Raw genomic sequence first — 19,883 nt, forward strand, 5'->3', positions numbered from 1 at the left:
TCCTGAGGCCCTGGATGTGAGCTGATGCTCTGCTGTGCTGTTAAATGTGAGCAAAGGACAGCACTGGGTTGTCACCAGGAGTCAGCAGTCAAAGCATGTGCAAAGAGCCAAATGCTAACAATGAATCACCTCCTGCTTTAGAAACAAAGTTGGACAAACACCCTGACTTACGGGAGAAAAGTCACGACTCAGGTCAAAAATAATACAACTGTGAACATGGAATGAAAAAACAAAGGTCGCAGAAATGGGGCAGGGTGGCAGGGAGAAGACTAAAAAAGAAATGCTTAATTTTCAGGAAAAAATGCAAAATAAATATTAAACACGTCAACAGATGACCATAATAATAAGCTTTTTCTTCCCATTTGTCTGTGCAACAAGCATCATTGTACACGGTACAGCAAATAGCAACTATCTGAGATGTAATTATTTATACTTTAATTCATAACTGTCAAGCATCATCATGAGTACTCAGTAATTCTTTGAATATTCAAAAATCAAATGATTGAGGATTAGTTCACAAACACATATTCTCATTCAGCTGCAAATAATTGCAGCAAGAAATCATTGCTACTATTCATAATTCTTCATTTAAGTTCGGGGTCCTAGCCAGAATGACATTTCAAAAAACCTTTGTTGCTATGCAGAAAAGCTGGTCCCTCTTCTTTCCAGCCATGCCCCAAGGAAAAACACACAAATAAACAATACAAGAAGTACAAATTTTGGGTTGAAGGGGATAACTCTAATATCTGAAGTACCTGATTATTATAAATTGAGTTTAATTATGACCTTATCAATCTGAAATGTGTTATGCATAACTGAATTAACAACTAGAAATTGCCTCTAGGAATAGTTACAGAATAAATAACTACACTCGCTGAATAAGAATGTCTAATATAGTCTCTCTGGCACATAAAAATCTTCTGTATACTGATAATTTAGATATTAATACTATAAAGCACTGAAATACATGATGTTTATATTCAATGAAAATCCATAATGTTCAGCCAATGCAACTACACAATAAAATAGACTGAACTCCATGTGTAAAATCTATTGATTATAGAAAGACCAAAGACCCGAATAAAGTTGCAAAAGTTGCAAGCGGAATTTTAAATATTATTCTAAAAAATCCTGTGGAGCTGACTGTAAGAGAAAATATTTCCTCTAGGAGAGTCTTTTAAACTTTTCCTGAAACTCCTAACTTTTTTGCATTAAACCATGTAGAGCAAAGACCATGGGAAGAAACTCTTTTTTTCTTCATGAAAGTTTCTGCTTAATTGAGAGTTCTTCCCTTTCCTCTCTCTTACATATCTAAACTATACCAAATTATTACATTTACTCATATAACATCCTGAGTTGTTTTCAGATACCATTTTGAATAGTATATTTCATGTATAGGAGTCATGCTATTCATTATTCTGGAAAAAAAAAATAGAAACAACACAGGAAGGTGCCCAGATGCAGAGAGAAAGTCTGAAAATAGTTTCTAATTTCTTCTCATGCTGAGACCAGCTGGTGAGTAGGAAATGAAGCCCTGAACCACTCCCTTTCCCACCTCATTCTCCTCTTCCTTCCCAACAGTGATCTCTCTCTCTGGTGTTCTATCAATTTTCTGGTTTTCTACTCCTTTGCCACAATTAACTCTTATCTTCCTGATTTCACCATCATTGCATTCCCAGGAGGATAATGTCCACCTGTGACTCAACATGAACACAATGGTGACTCAGTTCATTCCCTGGTGCATTGCATCCCTTGTCCCAGCCAAATGAGCCCCTCAGAAGGGTTCAGGACACCCAGTCCTCATCCAGCTAGGCTACAGCACTGTTATTCTTGATTTGCTATTTTTCTACCATTTCTCAGCCCAAGGACAAGTCAGCACCTCCAGGAGCCTACAAACATTCCAGTCCAGTGGGTGTCTGAGAACACAACCAGGAGCAGGGCATCTGGCACTGCAACAGAACAGAAGCAAAAAATGCCCCAGACATTTTCCCTTTCCCTTTGGGGCTGAGCTGCTTTTCTGTGGAAGGCTGTAACCATACTGGATTACTTTCTTATGTGCCCTGTACGTACACAATCCAACCTCTTTTCATTTTTTTCTAAATCAATTATTCCAACATTACCCTGGATAAATGATGCTCGGCACCTTAATGTAACTTGAGCAAACAGTCTTGAAATGTTCTTAATAACCAGCCAATTCACAATTGAATCTTTCATTCTGAGAAGCAGACCGAGGTGGCTTTTTTTTTCCAGAAGTTGCATTATATGGCTATATTTTCACAAAAGCTATTAATTATTGTCCATTTCTGTAACAGCACACTGCTAGGCATTTCCAGAGCTGCCCTGCTCAGGCACAATTTCCTGAGTTATAGAGTAAACAGAATTGCACTGTACAGAATAATCCAAGGAGTCTCTAATGGGGCAGTGTGGGCTTTCTGCTGCTCCGTCAGCATTGCAGGGACCTGCATAACAGCCCTCTGATGTTACAGTTTATGTGGCTAACATTCCCGAGCATTGAAGTGAATAATGTGACTGCCTTGCCACTAGGCACATGGAGACTTTGCTAGGCTTGTTTGATGGTAAATGAAGACTTTTTTTTATTTGCTCCAAAGAGCTTGGCACAGGAAACTCCCAAATCCTATGATAATAAATCTTCTGTTTATCTTTTAAATTCCAGGGCAAAATAAAAACCATTAAGCACCCACAGTCATGGCCTGAATTCTGTATTTTCTAGCTTGCTACAATCTTCTGGCATAAAAAGATTAATCTTTATGAAGCAAAAAATAACTTCTCAGTGTAAAAATAACAGCCTCATTGCCTTGTATGGATTACTGTATTATTGTACTACACAATTAAATGGCAGGAGCACTTAGAAATTGCAAAGACAGGCACAATCCAGAAACCTGCATCTGATCCAACCCGACTGTTTTCACACTGTCAGGCATTTGTCTGAAGAGCAACCATCATCCATCTGTAGATAAAATGATCACCCATGTATTAACCTCTCTGTCATGATTATTTAACTCCTACAGGCTGATACGGTATGGAAGAAGAAGAAGAGAAAAATCCCCCCAGAATTATTCCAATCCCTACTGTTGTACTGAGGAGAAGCCTGCTTTCTGACTATCACAGCCTGGTTAGGGTATCTCAGAGCAGAAATCAAGAGAGAGTTTAAGATCTCTGCAGAGATTACACATTCTTAATACCACTAAAATAAGGTCACAGAAGTTGCACCCTTGAAAATGAGCACCATATAGTCCTCTGAAGTGCAGACACTTGGCATGTCAAAGAATCAGACCCTCCTTTAGCAGTGCTTCCACACAGCCTTCACGCTAGGATACATCAACTGAAAATTCGGTATTGCCTGTCCCAATTCTTGCATGGTATTTAATTACAAGTTAAGGCAGCAGCAGATTCCAGCACAACCTGAAGGCTGAAGTTTGCTTTTTAAAAAGCCTGTGGGAGTACTTCCATTAAGTCTGAGAGGGACAAGGCAATACTCAACAGGTCTTCTTCCACTGTTTTTTCACCCTGGTAAGAAAGGATGCTTAAAGCACAATTAAAATGCATTTGCATTTTTCTGTGTAAAGTGCAAAGCTGAAAGAGGGTGCTGACTGGGCAGAACCGGGATAATTTCTTCATCAAATAAAGTGATTCTTGTAAAAGTCATTAAATGTGTTTAAAATAATATGTATGAATACTAAATAATTGACATTTCAACAGGATCCTCAGAGCAGGAAAATCCAGTGTGCCAATTAGGTGAAAAATAAAAAATCTACCTGTGAATCTCCATCTATTTCCAAGCTTCCTTCTTCCTCACTAAACTCAGAATTACAGAACTGATCTGCAGGAATTTCAGGGGTAAACCAAGAAGAACCTCCCTTACCTACACATCATATGCACCATACATTTCTAAACATATGTTCTCATTGGAATTATTTTCTCTGCATAGGCATCCACACAGATGCTGGTATCACAAGAAAGCAGCACTTCTGATATCTTATTTAAGGAATTGCTATTACTAGTGCAGCTTCTAAAGAAGACTATGATGCACAGTTCTTCACTCTTATTAAAAGCAAAGCTCTTCAATGTCTTAAATATTCTCCTTGGTTTTGGGGAAATATCTGATCGGGGAGTTCTCTATTTCCTGAAGCTCCTAAAAGCTAAAGCTTGCATTTGTTAATTCATTGGTCATGGAAAAATGTCAGTGTTAGCCAAGAGTGCATCCAGCTCCTGAGAGAAGTCAAAGAACTGTAAGTCATTCATAACTATTTTGTGTGCTCTGGCCCACTGATTTTAAAACAATTTTTGCTGTGGCTGCATTCATATAAATGTGCTGATTATTAATATGATTTGTGTCAGCTTTTAACCAGTTGGTTAAGTACTCTTTAGAAACTTTAAATTGGTTCTTTCAAAGGTGGTTTGCAATAATTTCTTCCCAAGCTCCTTTCCAAGAGCTACACATGTGGACATAGTTGGAAATGTCCATTTAATAATACTGAAAGATTTCTTTCCCAAAAAACAAAAGCCTTGAGAAGAATGAACAGGTGCAGTGGCAGAGAAGTGAAGCCATCCACTATGACAGAAACTGAGTTCTATCATGCAAGAGTTTAGCTGAACTCCTTTTATATATGTATATGTATATGTGTATGTGTATGTGTATGTATAAAATTAACCAAGAAAATCCAGTTTAGAAAAAATGAAAACTTCATGAAATCTTGCAGAATTTGCCAAAGAGCTTTGACTTTCAGAAAAAGAAAAAATGGGAAGCAGTTTTGAGTGTCCGAATGCTTGATTTGAGTATTATATAAATAAAAATGTCTTATTCTTTATTTGGTAATTCATTCTATTACCTATTTTAAATCTACTTTTTAATTAATTGAAATAAGGAGGCTTGGGACCTATTTCTAAAATGGTTACACAACTTCAAAACCTTAGGTAGTTTGATGATACAAAAATAAATACTTATAGACTGGCCAAACCCTAAGTTTTCCTGATTCTTCATAAAGTAATTTAAAAAAAAAAAAAAAAAAAAAAGGCTTTTACTAAGCTAAATCTAAGTGAATCCTCACAGTCTTCACTTTTTTTCTGCTGAGTCCCAAAATGGAAATCCTCCTCGGACTTCCACCATTGCTGTGAATCAGTATGTGCTGGCCTAAGCCACTCACTAGGTGAGTCCTTCCCTCTAACAGCTGCAAGGCTGCATTTGCAAGTACACAGCCAACAGTGGACAGCCCACTGTCACAAGGGTCTGACTCAGACAATCCTTTCACCATCTTCACAATACTCTCAGATCAATAGTTCAATTAAGCAAAGGGTATATGAAAATATTACTGTAAATATTATTGTAACAAGTGCTTTTATCACTTCTGGGATTGATTTACTGATTCATTGTTTTCTGACCTTGAAGAATATGCAATTAAAAGATGCCCCCAGGACGCAAATTGCTACTAGAATTTCAATTGACACCCATTTCTTCTCAGTTTCAAAAATTCTCAATCTGCTTTCAAAGATATTTCAATTTAATTTTACCATACCATTATGTTATCTCTCCCTAGCACTTCTCACCAGATCACACTACAGCTTTTAACATAGGAAATGCAATGGACTTGTATTTTGAGACAGCAGATGTTTTGCAGGTGTAAAGGTTGCAATTGTAGCCTATTTTCAATTATATTGGAAATAAGCAGCAGAAAGCTACACTTCTGGGGACTTTTTCTCCCTCTGGGAAAAAAAAGTCTCAGCATTGCTGCACGATATTCTCTGAGGAAACTGCAATTTGAATAAAAAGCTATAGAAGCAAAATCTTTCGATGTCCTGCTATACAGAGCTGCTCTGGACAGGATTAGGAACTGGAGAACTGGGAAGACCCGACTTGCCTGCATTTTCCCTACACCCAAGTGCCCACTTCTGCTCTTCCCAAAACGGCCACACGGCTCCCAGGCTGACAGACACTGCCCATATGTTTGTATACCCACGATGCCTTTTCTGTCAGGATTTACACAAAAGGTCCCATCCCATTACTGCCAAGTAATTGCACTATTTAAGAGGATGTCAGAGAACTAAGACTTAGCACAAGATCCTGTAACTCCATCAATGGGCACTAGCATGCTTAACCTCTTTGGGAAACTCTGTTGATCTATGAAACGTTGTCAGGTTTAGAAAATTTAAGTTTCTTTCACTGAATTTGATCTTACATCACCAGTGTAAACTACAGATCTCAATATGGACACTTGGGGTGATTCAAATCACACCTGAACAGATTTTACTAATTTTACAAAAAAAAACAATGTAAATGCCATCTTATCCTGTCTCAATATATTCAGGAATTTTTCCAATACTCTCAGACTGGTTTAAGTGCATTATTTAAACTATTGTAATCTTATTAATCTAAATCAGAAGGCAGGAAAAAGAAATATTTTTTAAAAATTGATTTTTGAAGACCTAAGACTGCAAGCAAAGATTCATTCAGGAATCCAACGGATTACAATAGGAACAGTGATCTGTGTGAATAGAAGTGACTCAAATGGCACCAACTGCGTTGTAAAACAATGTAAATGCTCTTTCCTGAATGCAGCTCTCTTGGAAGGCATCTTTCAAGTTTTCCATCTGAAAAAAGCATCAGTTTTCTTTAAAGACAGATACGGATAAAGCAGGACACTTCTGCCTGAGGAGAGGCTAGCTGGGCTGATATTTGATATAAGCGCTCAGTCCCAAATGGGAGGAGGGAGAAGTGATTGATGGTTCGTAAGTAATTACTTGACTTTTGCTTGTAACAGAAGCTTTTTGGATTCCCCCAAAGTTCTTGTCAAAGACAAGAAACATCTTTTGAAGCAGCAGCTTTCCCCTTACCAGCAGATGAAATAAACCTGTGTAAAAAATGCTGCAGATTTAAAATATATATAAAAGAAAGGAAGAAATTGATTGACACACTGCATTTTTTCTAATGCTCTGCTGTTCTTTAAGGTTTGCCTCAATTATTCTATTACCTGCCCTCTTAATACAGTGTGAATAATTCACCTCTCTGCAGGAGGAGTTTCACAAACCCAGCAGCAGGAGTTCCCCAATTCGGTAAGACGCCTATTACCACAGGAGCAAATCCTTCTTGTTCTCTATCTCCTCGGGCTCCAAGGTCAGAGGTGTATGAACCCAACTAACACAACCCTTTCCCGAGCCCCCCACAGAACTTGGCTCTCCTGGCTCTCCTCTGGACAACTCCATCTGCCTCCCGCAAGTGTCTCCTCTGGGAAAGACGAGAGCATTAGCTCTGCTTCTGGGCTATGGGGGGAATGGAGGTATTGGGATAGGCAAGTTTTCGTGTTTCCTTCCATCGTGCACACAAAGGAGCAACGGATCTGAGCTCTGTATCCCGTCTTAAAGAGGCAAACTGACGATCCAACAGGTAAAATGAATTCATACAATCCCAGTCACATACAAATTCGTTAGAAAGACTTCTCATCCATAATGCCCAGTCCCAAGGCAAAGCAGACACTCTCTGTCTTACATCTCGTTGTCACAGAGCACTGCTCATCTACGAGTCTCAAGGAACATGCGAAGGACGGCGTACGCCAATGTACTCTACCTCGGGAAAGAGACGAGAAAAATTGCTCTGCCAGCTCTTGAAACCCTAGCCCCATCCACCAAGCACTCAAACAAAAGCTGAAGTGAGAAACCGAATTAAGTCACTCCCTCTTCACAGGTTTAACAACCACTGCTCAAAGAACGGAATTCATCAATATAAGCATTCAGAAGCAAGGGTATTAAAAAAAAAAAAAAAAAAAAAAAAAAAAAGTAAGTGGAAGGGTCAATCGCGTTTTCTCCTGCTCTTAAAATCACTGGAGGGTGGGCGGGCTGAGCGGCTCCCTCACCTCCGCCGGCTTAGGGAGTTTGCCCGTGGGCAAGGAGGAGCAGGAATCCCGTGGCGGCGGAGCGAGTTTGGGATGGACATCTACTCAAACTCCCGGGAGACACAGGAGAACAACACGCGGCGCTAAAAGAGCTGAAGGTTTTACTCTTGTCAACCACTGAAGGCTTTGTCAAACTCCCGGATATTAATCTTGAGGATAAGCATATGTAATAAACACATTGTGGGGCTTAAAATGTGTGCCGTGTTTTTTGTTTTTGCAGAGGCTCGCAGTAGTTCGCCAGTGTAGATTCAGATGAACATAAGGAACGAATAATTAAACTCTCAAAAATGCCTTGTTTTCTTCTGTTTGATTTGTTATTTGAGGGTTGTTTGCTTTCGAGTGATTGGGTTTTTTTTTTTCACCGGTAGGTGCGCTTTTAATATATGCAACCAAAAATACCGATGGGATGGACGTGTGATACAAAGACTACACTGGCAGTAAAATTCGTTTACAAAATCGCTTGTGTGTCTCTTCGTGAAGAAAAGGACGGTCCCAAAGACGAAAAAGTCTATCTATTTAGCCGCCGCACCTTTTTTTCTGCCTCTGAAGCCCCTGCGCTCGTCTCGCCATGAAGAGACACTGACCGCCTGAAGGAGCAGCCGCATTTTTGTGAAGGCAAACGCGTCCTCGTTCCCACCCACCCTCTCCAAAAAACTAAAAAAGTCTTAAACTCTCGACGAGGAAAGGAGCCGCGCTTGGCTCTGTCTCGGTCTGTCCCTGCGCCCTAGGGGAGGCAAAGGGATCGGCCGACGAATGCCACCGCCGTAAACGACGGTAAACAATATATACATCAAGAAGGCAACGCTTGGGGCCCCCGTGACCTTTCTGCTGCTCAGGTTAAATCTATAAATAGCCAGAAGACATCTGAGCCCATTGTTTTCCTTCCCTCTGAAACCGAACCTGCCAAGGGGACGAAGGGGCGTCCCGCCACCCTTCTCCTCCTCCTCCTTTGGCCTGTCGGCGGCGAGAACGGAGTGCCGGGGGAGGATGCGGGAGCGCAGCCGTGGGCGGCGGAGCAGCGGGGGAGGTTTCCCGGAGCCCCTGGGCGAGCTCTGCCTCCCCCGGCCAGGCCGCGGCCCCGGCCCCACGCGCGGCGCACCCGAGTGCACGGGGCGGGGGAGAGAAGGTGAGAACCGCTGTAATCCCGAATTCCTTTTCATAGCTTCGTGGATGAACCCGCACATGATTAAAACCCAGATTTATCCCCCTTTTAAATGAGTCTCGTAAAAAAAGCACATTAACTCTGGCGACAAAATTCGTGGCTGAGACATAAATAACTCGGACGCTCGGGAGATGCTTTTTAAAAATCTGGGGGATTTATCCGCTTTACTTTTCTCACCTTTGCCCACGCCACAGCCCGACCCGGCACCTCCTAGCCTGCCACCTCGCTTCTCCCAGGAAGATGCGGCCCTCCTGGAGGGCGGGGAGGTCTCTCGGGGAGACTCGATCTCGCCAATATCGTCACCGAAGCGTTTGGGCACGGCTGTAAGGTGGCACGTAAGGGGTCAGGGATTCCGCCAAAACGGGGAAAACAAGTAGCGCTGCCTCCCAGGCTTCAGTTTGTACAATTCCAGCCCAGATCCGCACCGAAGCGGGGAGTGAAGCGGGGCCGCCCCGCCGCCTCCTCTCACCCCTGCCGGAGGACGTGTCCCGCACTTGAGAGAGAAATCCTCACATCCGCCTGCACGCAAAAGATCTGGCAAAAGTAGAACTAAGCCTTACTCTACTCGTGGTGGCATTTAGCTCCCCGCACTGGTTTTCAGGCCCTCCCGCGCTGAAATGGAGGCAATTTAGGCGAAAAGATCGATAAATGGGGCTAGACGGATTTAGGTTGTCCCACGAAAATCAAGACATAATTTCCCAGCGCGTACTGTACGACTTGAGGCCTCTCCGCAAGCATCCCTGTACCAGCAATACCGCCAGCAGAAAGAATAGCTCGTCGCTACTCGGGGGCAGCGGCTTTGAGCCTTGAACCTTTGGGACGCTATAAAAATTCCCTTTTCTAATTTCCTTTTGATTTTTTTTCTATATCGCTGGAGATTTGAGTTTAAAATACGTTAGGTGCAAAGTTTGTTCTTAATTAGGTCTTGTAAAGATGGAATTTGGTGGTCATTATAGAGCCGCTAATCAATTTTCACCCAGCAGCAAAAGTACACCGCGGAGGAATTAGGCTTAATGAAGTGACTGCGCAAATTACAGTCGCGGACTTTATTTAAAGTCTATCAACCTCCTAAAAATGATTTCTCAAACTGTTCTTGATTTCCTTTGCTTTATGAAAAACATCACGTTTACTTTCTGAGGTTTCAGGCATTAGCAGCCATTCTGTCTCTCTCTCCAATCTGGCGCACGGAGAGCTTTCCAAATTTCCAATTCGAATTCACTGAGAAATAGGCAAATTAAACTTTTAGACGGTGCAAAAAATGTATCCCATTGCGGCTAAAAATTTATTAGAAACGGTTAAAAAAAAAAAAAAGGTTTAAAAAAAAAAAACTGGTGCACAGACATACTGTTATTAGAAAGCGGATTTTTGTCTTTGGTCTCATATTTACTCTTTTTAGCGGGGAACCCTCTGAAACGGTAGGCTACTTTTTGACTGGTTGATCGCTGCTGTCCCCTCTCCTTTATGCCCGTCCCTCCGCTGAGAGAGACTACCCTGGCAGCAGATTTTACCTACTTCTCCTTAGGATCCGCACCGGGAAAGGCTGCTGTTGTTAAAAGCAAATTGAAATGCGGTTCCTTGAGGGCGTAGAGGGGCGAGGTGTTCATGGTCTTTGGCTCCCTTCAAAAATACTGAAATTATTTTTTTACAGCAAATATTTTTGATATCTCGATCTAAAATTCTTTCTCTTTTTTCCCCCTCCTTTTGTTTTTGTTTTGTTTTGTTGGCTTGGGTTTTTTTACTCTGAGTTCTGGGCAGCTTGTGCTGATTGATAGCTTAAGGAACGTCACGCAAAATAAATAAAAACAAATTTTAAAAGGTGTTTGCTGTTCCAAGTGCAGCGGAAGGGACTTGGCAGGAGTGGAGGATATTTCTGCCCTTTTTCTTAGGGGCTGCGCTAAGAAATCGTTTGAACTTTTTGCCCCATCCGAACATTAAAAGCAAAGAGAAATCACCTAAAATTCATTTTCTCCCCACACTGTAACTTTGAGAGCGAGGCCGCTCCCTCGGTCCCTTGTTAAGGCCCTGGGGAGCGGGGCGTGGGGACGGCGAGAAGGGCGCAGGGACAGCTCGGGGAGCGAGGTCCAGCGCGTTTTCACCCTCGGGATCGTCGCAGATCCGCGGCTGTGTTTGCGGAACCGTCGTTTTAGGCCGGAGAGAAACGGCCGGGGGGACAAGAGGAGACCGAGGGTTTGGCTTGAGCCAAATGATAGCTGCGAGCTACTGGATCCCTTTTAAATAAAAAACAAACAAACGAGAGTTTGAAATTTAAAGTACAGACACCAGGAGGGAAGTGTTATGCTCCCTCTCCCCTAGCCCTGTCCCGCCAGCCTTACGGCCGCGGGCCCGGAGCTGCTCCGTACGCCGCGGCTCCCGGGAGGAGCCAGGCTCGGGAGCGGGGCTGGACTCCTAACAGTGCCCCTTACCCGCTGAGGTCCTTTTCCCTGCCGGGAGCATTTTCCCTCCGGACAGGGTAGGTCTCCCTCCATATCCCACCGAGCCTCCGCAGCGGCTCGTACTCTGCGTCCCTGGAGCGGAGCGAGGCCGCGCCGTCCGGAACCTAGCGGGTCCGCTCCTGGGAGAAGGATCCCGAGCTGCGGGGGTATATAGCGGGTCCCCATCGCTCCGAGGAGCCGGCGACCCTCGCCCCAGAGCAGCGCTGATCCTGGATGCCCATATCCTCCTCCTACACCGAAACCTCCGCTTAAGGAGACGCTGTCTCCGCCGGGAGGGCACGAGGGGTGGCCGGTGACTGGGAAAAGAGAAGAGGGGTGCATCTCGCACCCCACTTCTTTGCCCCCGACCCGCCCGGCAACTCCACGAGCGGGTTTCGGCAAACACTGGGGCAAAACAAAACGTGTGAAAATGCGTGTCCCAAGACAACCGGGAAGGACTATCGCGAACGACAGGCACGGAGGGGGTGGAAGGAGAAAGGATAAAAAGGAAACAGAGTGGGCACGCCGTCCCTCGCGGGAGATCATGGAGCTACGGTGGGGGGGGGGGGGGGGGGGGCGCGGAAGAGACACAGCGACTAAGAGAAAGTCCCCGTAAACTGAAAAAACAAACAAACAAAAAAATCCAAACCAAACCCGACAAAAACAACAACAACAACAACAAAAGAATTCTCCGCAAAATTCCCGCTTCTTTTTTTCTGTACTCCCAGTCTCGGATGTTTTCCGGGACGCTCTGCCCGGTGGGCAGCTCCCGGCAGGACTAGGGGTGAGAGGCTGGGAGGGAGTGGGGCAGGAGTGGGGGTCCCGAAGAGAAAGGAGTCGCACTAACCGGGGTTGAGGTCCAGGCATTGAGTCGGGTCTTCATTGTCCCCCAGCTGGCCATTAGGGCTGAGGTTTTCCATGGACAAATCCAGCCCCTTGTCCTCCCAGTCTCGCAGTTTCCTCTTTTTATTTGTCCCGATCAAGGCTTCTACCGAGAAAGCGTGAGCTCGGGAGCTGAGGGCCACCGCCGATCTTCGCCTCTCACTCATCTTATCCCCCAGCCCAGACCCTTGGGCAGAGGAGCGACCAGTGGCTGGGAGCACACAGCTCGGGGACCAGAGGCAAAGCCTCTTGCCTCTTTCTCCCCCCCCACCCCTCCCCAACTGCACCCCCAGAAGAACCAGCCCTCAGTCTCCTGAAGGCACTACATGAGGCTGCAGATACTCCGCAGGCAAAGCCAGGAGGGTGTGCTCAGCCCAGGTCCCAGCATTTGCTCAGAGGGGCTGCAGGCTGGATTTTTTTTTTTCTTCTCCCCTTTCCTTCTGTCTCCCTCTGATTGATCCAAACTTCTGGGATTTTTTTTTTTTCTCCAAGAGTTAGGCAGGCTGCGTGCGCCTGTCAAGGAAAAAAAAAAAAAAGAAAAGAAGAAAAGTCCCCAGCCAATAGGAGGGAGAGCTCGGGAGAGACCCAAAAGCTGCGACCCAATAGGGAGGGGAGGGGGACTCGGGCTTGAGGGAGAGGAATTTTGGCCATCTGAGTCCTGGAACACCGGCCGGGAGAATTAACTGTTTGAAGAACGGGGAGCCAGTAGGAAACCCAAAACTCTAAACACCGAGAGGTAACAACTCCCGCATTTCTCTCCGCCTCACCCAGGTTTCCCAAATGCTGCTGCTGGCTAATCCCCACGCAAAGTACCCGAGAGGTGCTTTACCACCCAGTGGTGCCGGATGACGGGGTGTTTTTAAAACTTCATTTATGCCATGTATTACTTGCCCTTGCCAGTGGAATCGGTGTTTGGCAGAAGCAAAGTCCCGAGAGGGTTGAAATTTCACTTCAAAACGATGCGTGTCCGTGGAGCGGCGGGGCTGAGCGGACCGCGTGGACTGGTTGGGAGACCCAGACACCCCGGGCATAGGGAGAACCTTCTCTTTGGGAAGGGTTTTTTATCTAAATAAAAACATTTTTCCCCCCTTTCCCGCTTCTTTTTGTCGCTCTAGCTACGGCGAAAACAAAGCCGCTAGGTACATAACCCGGCTGGTTGCCTGGATAATATTCAGCATTTTATTTCTGCTCTCTTATTCACTCTGCCCTGACATCCTCCCGGCTGAGGCGGGTCTGCAGCTGCTCCCACGCCCCTCGGTCACGCGTGGCGCGGGGGGGCTCGCAGTGAGAAGCAGCAAGGGCTGCTTCTGAGAACGTAACAGAAGCGTATGTTTTCACTAGTTGATGGGATCCTGGAAAAATAGGTGAAGTCAAGTGAAACTTTGTACACAGAAAATACAGCGGGGAAAGCTGCTGGGGATTAATTCGATACAAGTTCTAAATAAAATATAAATAATTATAAAGTACGAGAAGGGCTTGGTCCGGACCGAGCGGCGGTAGAAAAGCGGGCAAGGAGATATACAAACTTTCAGGAAGGGATTCTATTTGTTCATAGTTTCTCAGCAGCTCCCCGAAGGTGCAGATCTGCTTAGGGCAGGTTTTTCATAGACAGGGTTTTTGGTTTTTTTTCTATGCGGCTGGAAACAAGTGAAAGGGGGATGTGTGGGGATGTAGGGGGAAAAGACACTTCCTTTTGCTCCTAGAGTGAATCCATGGTGCCCACGTCAGCGTGGTACGGCGGAGCGCCTCAGCCCTCTCTCCCCGGCTGAAAAAAAGCGCCGACTGTCAACAGACCGCCGGGGTTCCCACGCACGGAAACGGATTTCAGATGAAAAGCGGGAAAGAAGCCATTTCTTCGACAAATCCCGGAGAAGCGAAACCCTATTATCTAGGCCGAGATGTAGGTTTTGTACGGCTCCATCACCCGCCTTACACCTCTCATCCCCCTCCCCGTCGCTCCTTCCCCCTCCCCTCAGCGATGGGCACAGCGGCGCTGCCACACGGGATGGATGTTGTGTGTTCCCCACGCTGACACTGCCGGCTCCCCGGCTCCGAGGGAAGCCGTGCCAGGCAGGAGTAGCAACAAGAAGGGGGCGACCGAGGCAGGGGCTTGGAGGAAGTCGACAGCGGGAGCCGGGACTCGGAGGAGGGCACATGTGCTTCCAGCGGGTCTCCCAGCTGTATGTCTCTTCCCAGGTGAAGGAATGTCTCAAAAAACAAAACAAAACAAACTCCCAAAATAAACAAACAAAAAATATCCCCAAAAACCCCACCAAAACAATTCTTTTCCCTCTTTCCGAAAACCTCGGAAACACTTGTCTGGGAGGCAGGCACTGAGGAAGGATTTAAAGAAGGGAGATTTTAGCAAAGGAGCCCAAGAAAATAGTCGATTATTTATAGCGTTTTAGTGAAAAGAAACAGTGCTGGAAAGGCAGGGAGATTTAAGCGAATTTTGGGAACTGATGTAAGAACTCAGAAATATGTTTTCCAGAGCACTAAGTGTGGTTTTACTGGTGAACAGTTTAAAGCAGCCCCGACCCCTTTCGGGTCTCTTACCTTGGGGCTCTCTCTTGTGCCACCCGAGGTCTGCCAGCTGTGCTCAAGCACTCCGCGCCCGGCTCTGGCAGCCGAGCACAGCCTCTGCAGAAACAAGAAACACAGCGCAGTTTCCAAGCCGATACGGTCTCTAATTGTCAAGCCCCAGGGAGCAGACCCTTTTGCCAGGGGCGGGAGAGCAGCTCCCTGCGGACCCAGACCCCGCTCCCGGGACCGCGAGCATTCACGGCCCCGACGGCTGCTCCTCTCCCTCGTCCCCGGCCCTATCCTGGTGTTCGGGAGGTTTAGGACAGCTCGCACTCCTTGTGCCCGTCCGCGCCGGGAGGTGCAAAAGCGGTAAACACAAAGGCATCGCTGCTCCGCCGTGCGAGCGGAGGGAGAGGGCAGACCCTGCAGCGACCTTGCGGCCCCACTGGACGTGCCGGTGGAAAAGGGAGGGATGAGGGGGGCGGGGGGGGGACAGAGAGCCAACGCTGCCCCCTCGCAGGGTTCCCTGCCCCCTGCGCTGGGAGAGCTCACCCAGAGCCGGGGAATGGAATTTCGATTGAGCCTTTACACCAAAATCTGACAGAGCAAAACGCATCCGCGCTGCGCCGCCGGCACCCGGACCCCGGGGCTCCTCTCAGTCGCAGCGGCACCGAGGCCACGGTCCCCTCTCACCGCGGCGGGCGGTGTAAACCTCGAGTCTACCAGAGGCCTGGCCTTAATCTGGATTCAGATCCGACTCCGACCTCCGGCCGCCAGAGATTAATGCGTCCCTTTGCCTGGTCTTTATTCCAGACTCTTACTCGCAGGGGTAGCTCCCATTAAATCCAGGAAACTGCTCCCTGGAATAAAGTGTCAGGAGCAAGGGTCGCAGGGCCAGGCCTCGGGGTTTATAAAGAAATCATTCACTTCTGCTTTCCAGTTGTCGCGGATAGAGCCTGAAAAATATTTGTTTATATATGGAAATATTTGGGGAAAAAAAAGAAATAAGGGGAGCCGGCTGCAGGGCGGGAGTGCTGTCCAGATGTGCTGTTTGCAGGGGCAGGGCCAGTTTCAAACTGCTCCACAGCAAGAAAAACCTTTCCGAAGGTACTACATCCAGATCTAGCCCGTGGATTTATTATTATTTCTCTTTTTTAAAAAGTTAGTAATTGAAAACAACGTTACAACGAGTCAGTGGGTGCGGGTGGAAGGCTGGCTGATACCGTGAGAGAGTGATTTTAATACAGCGCCGATTATCTTTCAACGGATCGGAGGATTTCAAGGCTGGCTATCTAGTAAGAGGCAAATTTAAAGCAAGCACAAGTCGCCGCTTGGAAACACGACCGAGGTGATGTTCCCGTGCTGCGCGGGGTCAGTTATTATGACTGGGGGAAAAAATACGCCTGCAATTTATTTTTATGGTCTGCACAAACGGTATTGTTGCATATATTAACTAATTCATAATTATACCCCTATTATGCTGTCGATTCGTTCCCCCTCCCCTTCCCCCGGTTTTCTCAGGCTTTGAGAATAGGACCACCGCAAAATATTTACAGTCTCAAGTATTTTTAAATGGGCTTTGTTTGTGTTTTACAGAATAAAAATCTCTATTAGTGTTTAAACAAACACCATGCCAGTCTCTTAAGCCTTCCAGATGTTTGCAATAAAATGTCAGGTTTTGCCTTTGGGACTCGAAATAAAATTTAACTACCTTCACCCTGTAATTATTCTCTTAGCTCTCCCTTCCTAAATTTATCTGCTTTCTATCAGGACAGAAAAAAAAATCCGATTATACACTTGGACTATAAAAAACAGCCTCTACTTTCCCTCCATTTTATCAGGACTTCTCCTGTGTTTGCTTCGGCATGTATATTATTTTTGTCTCTCCTGTTTTCGGGGCGGCAGAAGGAGCAGAGCAGAAACGTATCGGCACCTTTCCTGGGCTTAAGGCAACAAAATGCCCCTTGTCCCCGGGCCTCTCTCTCCATTCAGCCCCATCCCGGCCCCAGAGTTCCCGGTGGGGAGGAGAATCGGGAACTTAAAATTGTCCCTGAACTTCCACCAGCTCCGAGCGTCGCTTTTCTCCAGGCACCAATAAGACCTGACTGCATTTCGGAGCCTCCCCTCGGAGCTGTTTGGAAACAGGCAATTATGATGAATAATTCACACAAAGCAGGTTCCCCTCGCAAACAAATACTAAAGTCCCAGCTAGAGACCCTTCTGCCTTCTCAGCTACTGACTTGGAACAACACAGGCAGGATTAAAAGCCATGCATTTTGTATTTACCACGCCAAACTTCAGAACAACCCGGAATGGTAATCGGGGGACTAGATGATCTCTCTCTCTTCATTTGCAGACTACAGACCCGCTTTGCCTGCTTGTCAGCAGGCTCGCGGAGTTTCTGCGGCTTTCAGCTCTCGCTGCTTGCGTGAAACGCGCAGACACACACGGGTGGGCTGGTCTGCTCCGCGCTCCCTGTGCGCTGCAGCCCTCGGGCACAGCCTGGGGGCGCGCCCGCCCGGGACACTCGGCTTCACACCCACGGGCACCCCGAACCCAATCCTTGCTGCTCCTGGCCCCCGCTTTTTTTGCAAGATATTTATTTTTCCTCCTTCTTCTGCAGATTTTCTCCCTGCTTTGTGCTGAGGTCTCTCCTGGCAGGTGAATCCTCGTGGCTTCAGCTCTCGGATGGCGAGAGGCAGGAGGCAGCTCCAAGGAGGGCAGAGGCTGGCAAGACCACCGGAAAGCAGGGTTGACCTCCCCCCCCTCCCCTCCCCCAAAAAGAACCCCAAACCTGTGCACAGGTTGACACAGAGGTGTCCCATCAACCATGTCACCCGCCACATTACCTTCCTGACAACCTTATTTGCACACACGCACTCACACCCCCGAGAAGAGGTGACAAAGCCAGCCGAAGTCTCTCACACAGGGTAGTGACGCCGAGGAGAAGGTGCAGCTGGGCTCCTGGGCACCGCTGCCCCCCTGAGCGCTCCCCCGGCCTCATCCGCACGGAGATTTCCTCGGGTCCTCCTTCTTCCTGCCCCTGCCCCTGTTCGCAGGTGGACACTGGAGTGATGTTAGCCGGAGAGACGGGACCAAGAGAGATTTCAAAGAGGTTCATAGGTCTGGGTTGGATTTTTTGTTTGTTTGTTGGCTAGGTTTGGGTTTTGTTTCCCCAATATATAAACCACCCTTAAGGAATTTCGGAATTCTAGAGGATTAGGAGACCTTGGGAGGAGCGGGGAAAAGCCGGCAGCAAGGCTGTATCTAGACAAACTCCAGGACAAGAACTTTAACCATATCCACTGTCTGAGTCAGGGCACAAGAGCTGGTCCCGGGAAGGTCACTGGTCAAGCATCTCCCGTGGCTCAGCACTCCTGTGGTTCCAACCCCAGATCGGGATGCGTATGCCTCCGTTATCATCCCACGAGGAGCACAGGAAAAGCCGGGCCAGGATCAGGCGTGGGGCAGACCACGTGCGAGTCCCAGCAGGGAGATTTTAGTCTGAAAGGTGACTGTTCTCTGCAGAGAGACTGACTATTTTTCCATTAGGAAAGTATAAGAAATCAGTTTAAAGCTGGTAGCAAGCAGCATTTTCACAGTGGCGCATTGAGCAGCTTCTTCTTCGCAGATTATTGCTGCTTTTATAATTCGGGATAGTTTGAGGGAGTTGAAGTTTGGGGATTTGTTTCCTTTTTCTTGGATTATTTTTCCAGCCCAAATGCACCCGTCGGCTCCCACACCCACAGGACTGAGTGCGATGAGTGGAGAGATCTAGAGGCACGGGGCCTATGGTACCTTGCAGCAGTCTCAGCCTGAGCTGCCGCCGGGGAGGAGGAGAGGGAGAAGCCAAGCATTCTTTATCTTCCGACGGTCCGGGTAGGACTCACCCGGCAGCCACGTTGCCCCTTGTCCAGCTCTTGTCCCTAAATACATGCCGAAAAACGGCGTTCCCCAGAAAACGCTGTGGGTCCGGGGCACAGCAGCTCTCATAGGGGAGCTGCAGGCGGACAACCGGCCCCTTGTTACCGAGACGGGATCCAAAGCCCGCTTTTCCAAGGAGGAAAGCGCACAGCATTTCAATGTGTGTTCGGTCAAAAAAATAAATATAAGGGGAATATTTTTTTTCTCTTCAAGGCACGGCTCTTTGAATCAAAAGACGTCTCTGCGCTCCCCTACCTCATACATGATGTGTTATACTGTAAACAATCCCGTTTAGGACCGAACCTAAAACGAAGCAGACCTTAATGGGACTATTCAAAAGATCTGTGGCCGCCGGATGTAACCCTCCCACTATGGAAAACAGATTATTCCCCCGTGCTATCAACGCTAAGCATCATGACAGAAGCAGGAGAGTGATCCCCGGCCTCCTCACAAGATTCGTTCGTGGAACAACTCGGGAACTTCAAACACGCCTTATTTTGACCCACGTGAAGCACAATTGCTGTGTAAGGCAGGCACGCCAGACACGCGGCTCCAAGCCCCTCGAAAATGGTCGTGACCCACCGGACCTCGACCCGGGCTCTCTTTCTGCATCTCAAACCTCACCTGCTCTTGCTCCGAGCCCGGAATTCATCCAGATTTATTATTAAGCAAGCTTTTATTAGCTTCTAATACTGTTTTTATTAGTTTCTAGTAACCAGAAAACTGCCGGGGACTGGGCTTTCTCAGGATGAAATTTTGGGCTGGAGGGAGGAATTTCTCCTGGTATCTGTGGTCCCCTTTTTTTGCCGTGTGACCTGCACACCTCGCAGGGATTTCTCCTGCCTGGAAGATAGAAAACTTGGAATCGAATGGAGGGCGACGAGCAATTATGCCGTGGGATAACCCCTAATACAGCTGAACCTTTATCCTCCCTCAGCGCAGCTTTCTCAGCTCCCCACAGCCCAACCCGCTAATTCCCCGCAAAGCCGCAGAAGCCTAGAGATATCCCCCCCGCTCCCGCATTCCTGTCAGGGTCACGTTCTATCGTTATTCATA

At 47.0% G+C, this 19,883-nt stretch overlaps 1 protein-coding gene across 1 annotated transcript in view; it reads right to left on the reverse strand.

The window, feature by feature from the left end:
• The window catches only part of TBX15 (T-box transcription factor 15), a 90,640-nt gene extending 77,999 nt beyond the window's left edge, over positions 1 to 12,641 (reverse strand). The window contains exon 1 of the mRNA XM_014884127.2: positions 12,346 to 12,641. Coding sequence (XP_014739613.1) covers positions 12,346 to 12,547 — 202 coding nt within the window. The 5' untranslated portion in view covers positions 12,548 to 12,641. The remainder of the gene's footprint in view (positions 1 to 12,345) is intronic.
• Between the last annotated feature and the right edge of the window lie 7,242 nt (positions 12,642 to 19,883).

Source organism: Sturnus vulgaris, chromosome 2, assembly GCF_052056855.1.
Source record: "Sturnus vulgaris isolate bStuVul1 chromosome 2, bStuVul1.hap1, whole genome shotgun sequence".
Lineage (NCBI taxonomy): Eukaryota > Metazoa > Chordata > Aves > Passeriformes > Sturnidae > Sturnus > Sturnus vulgaris.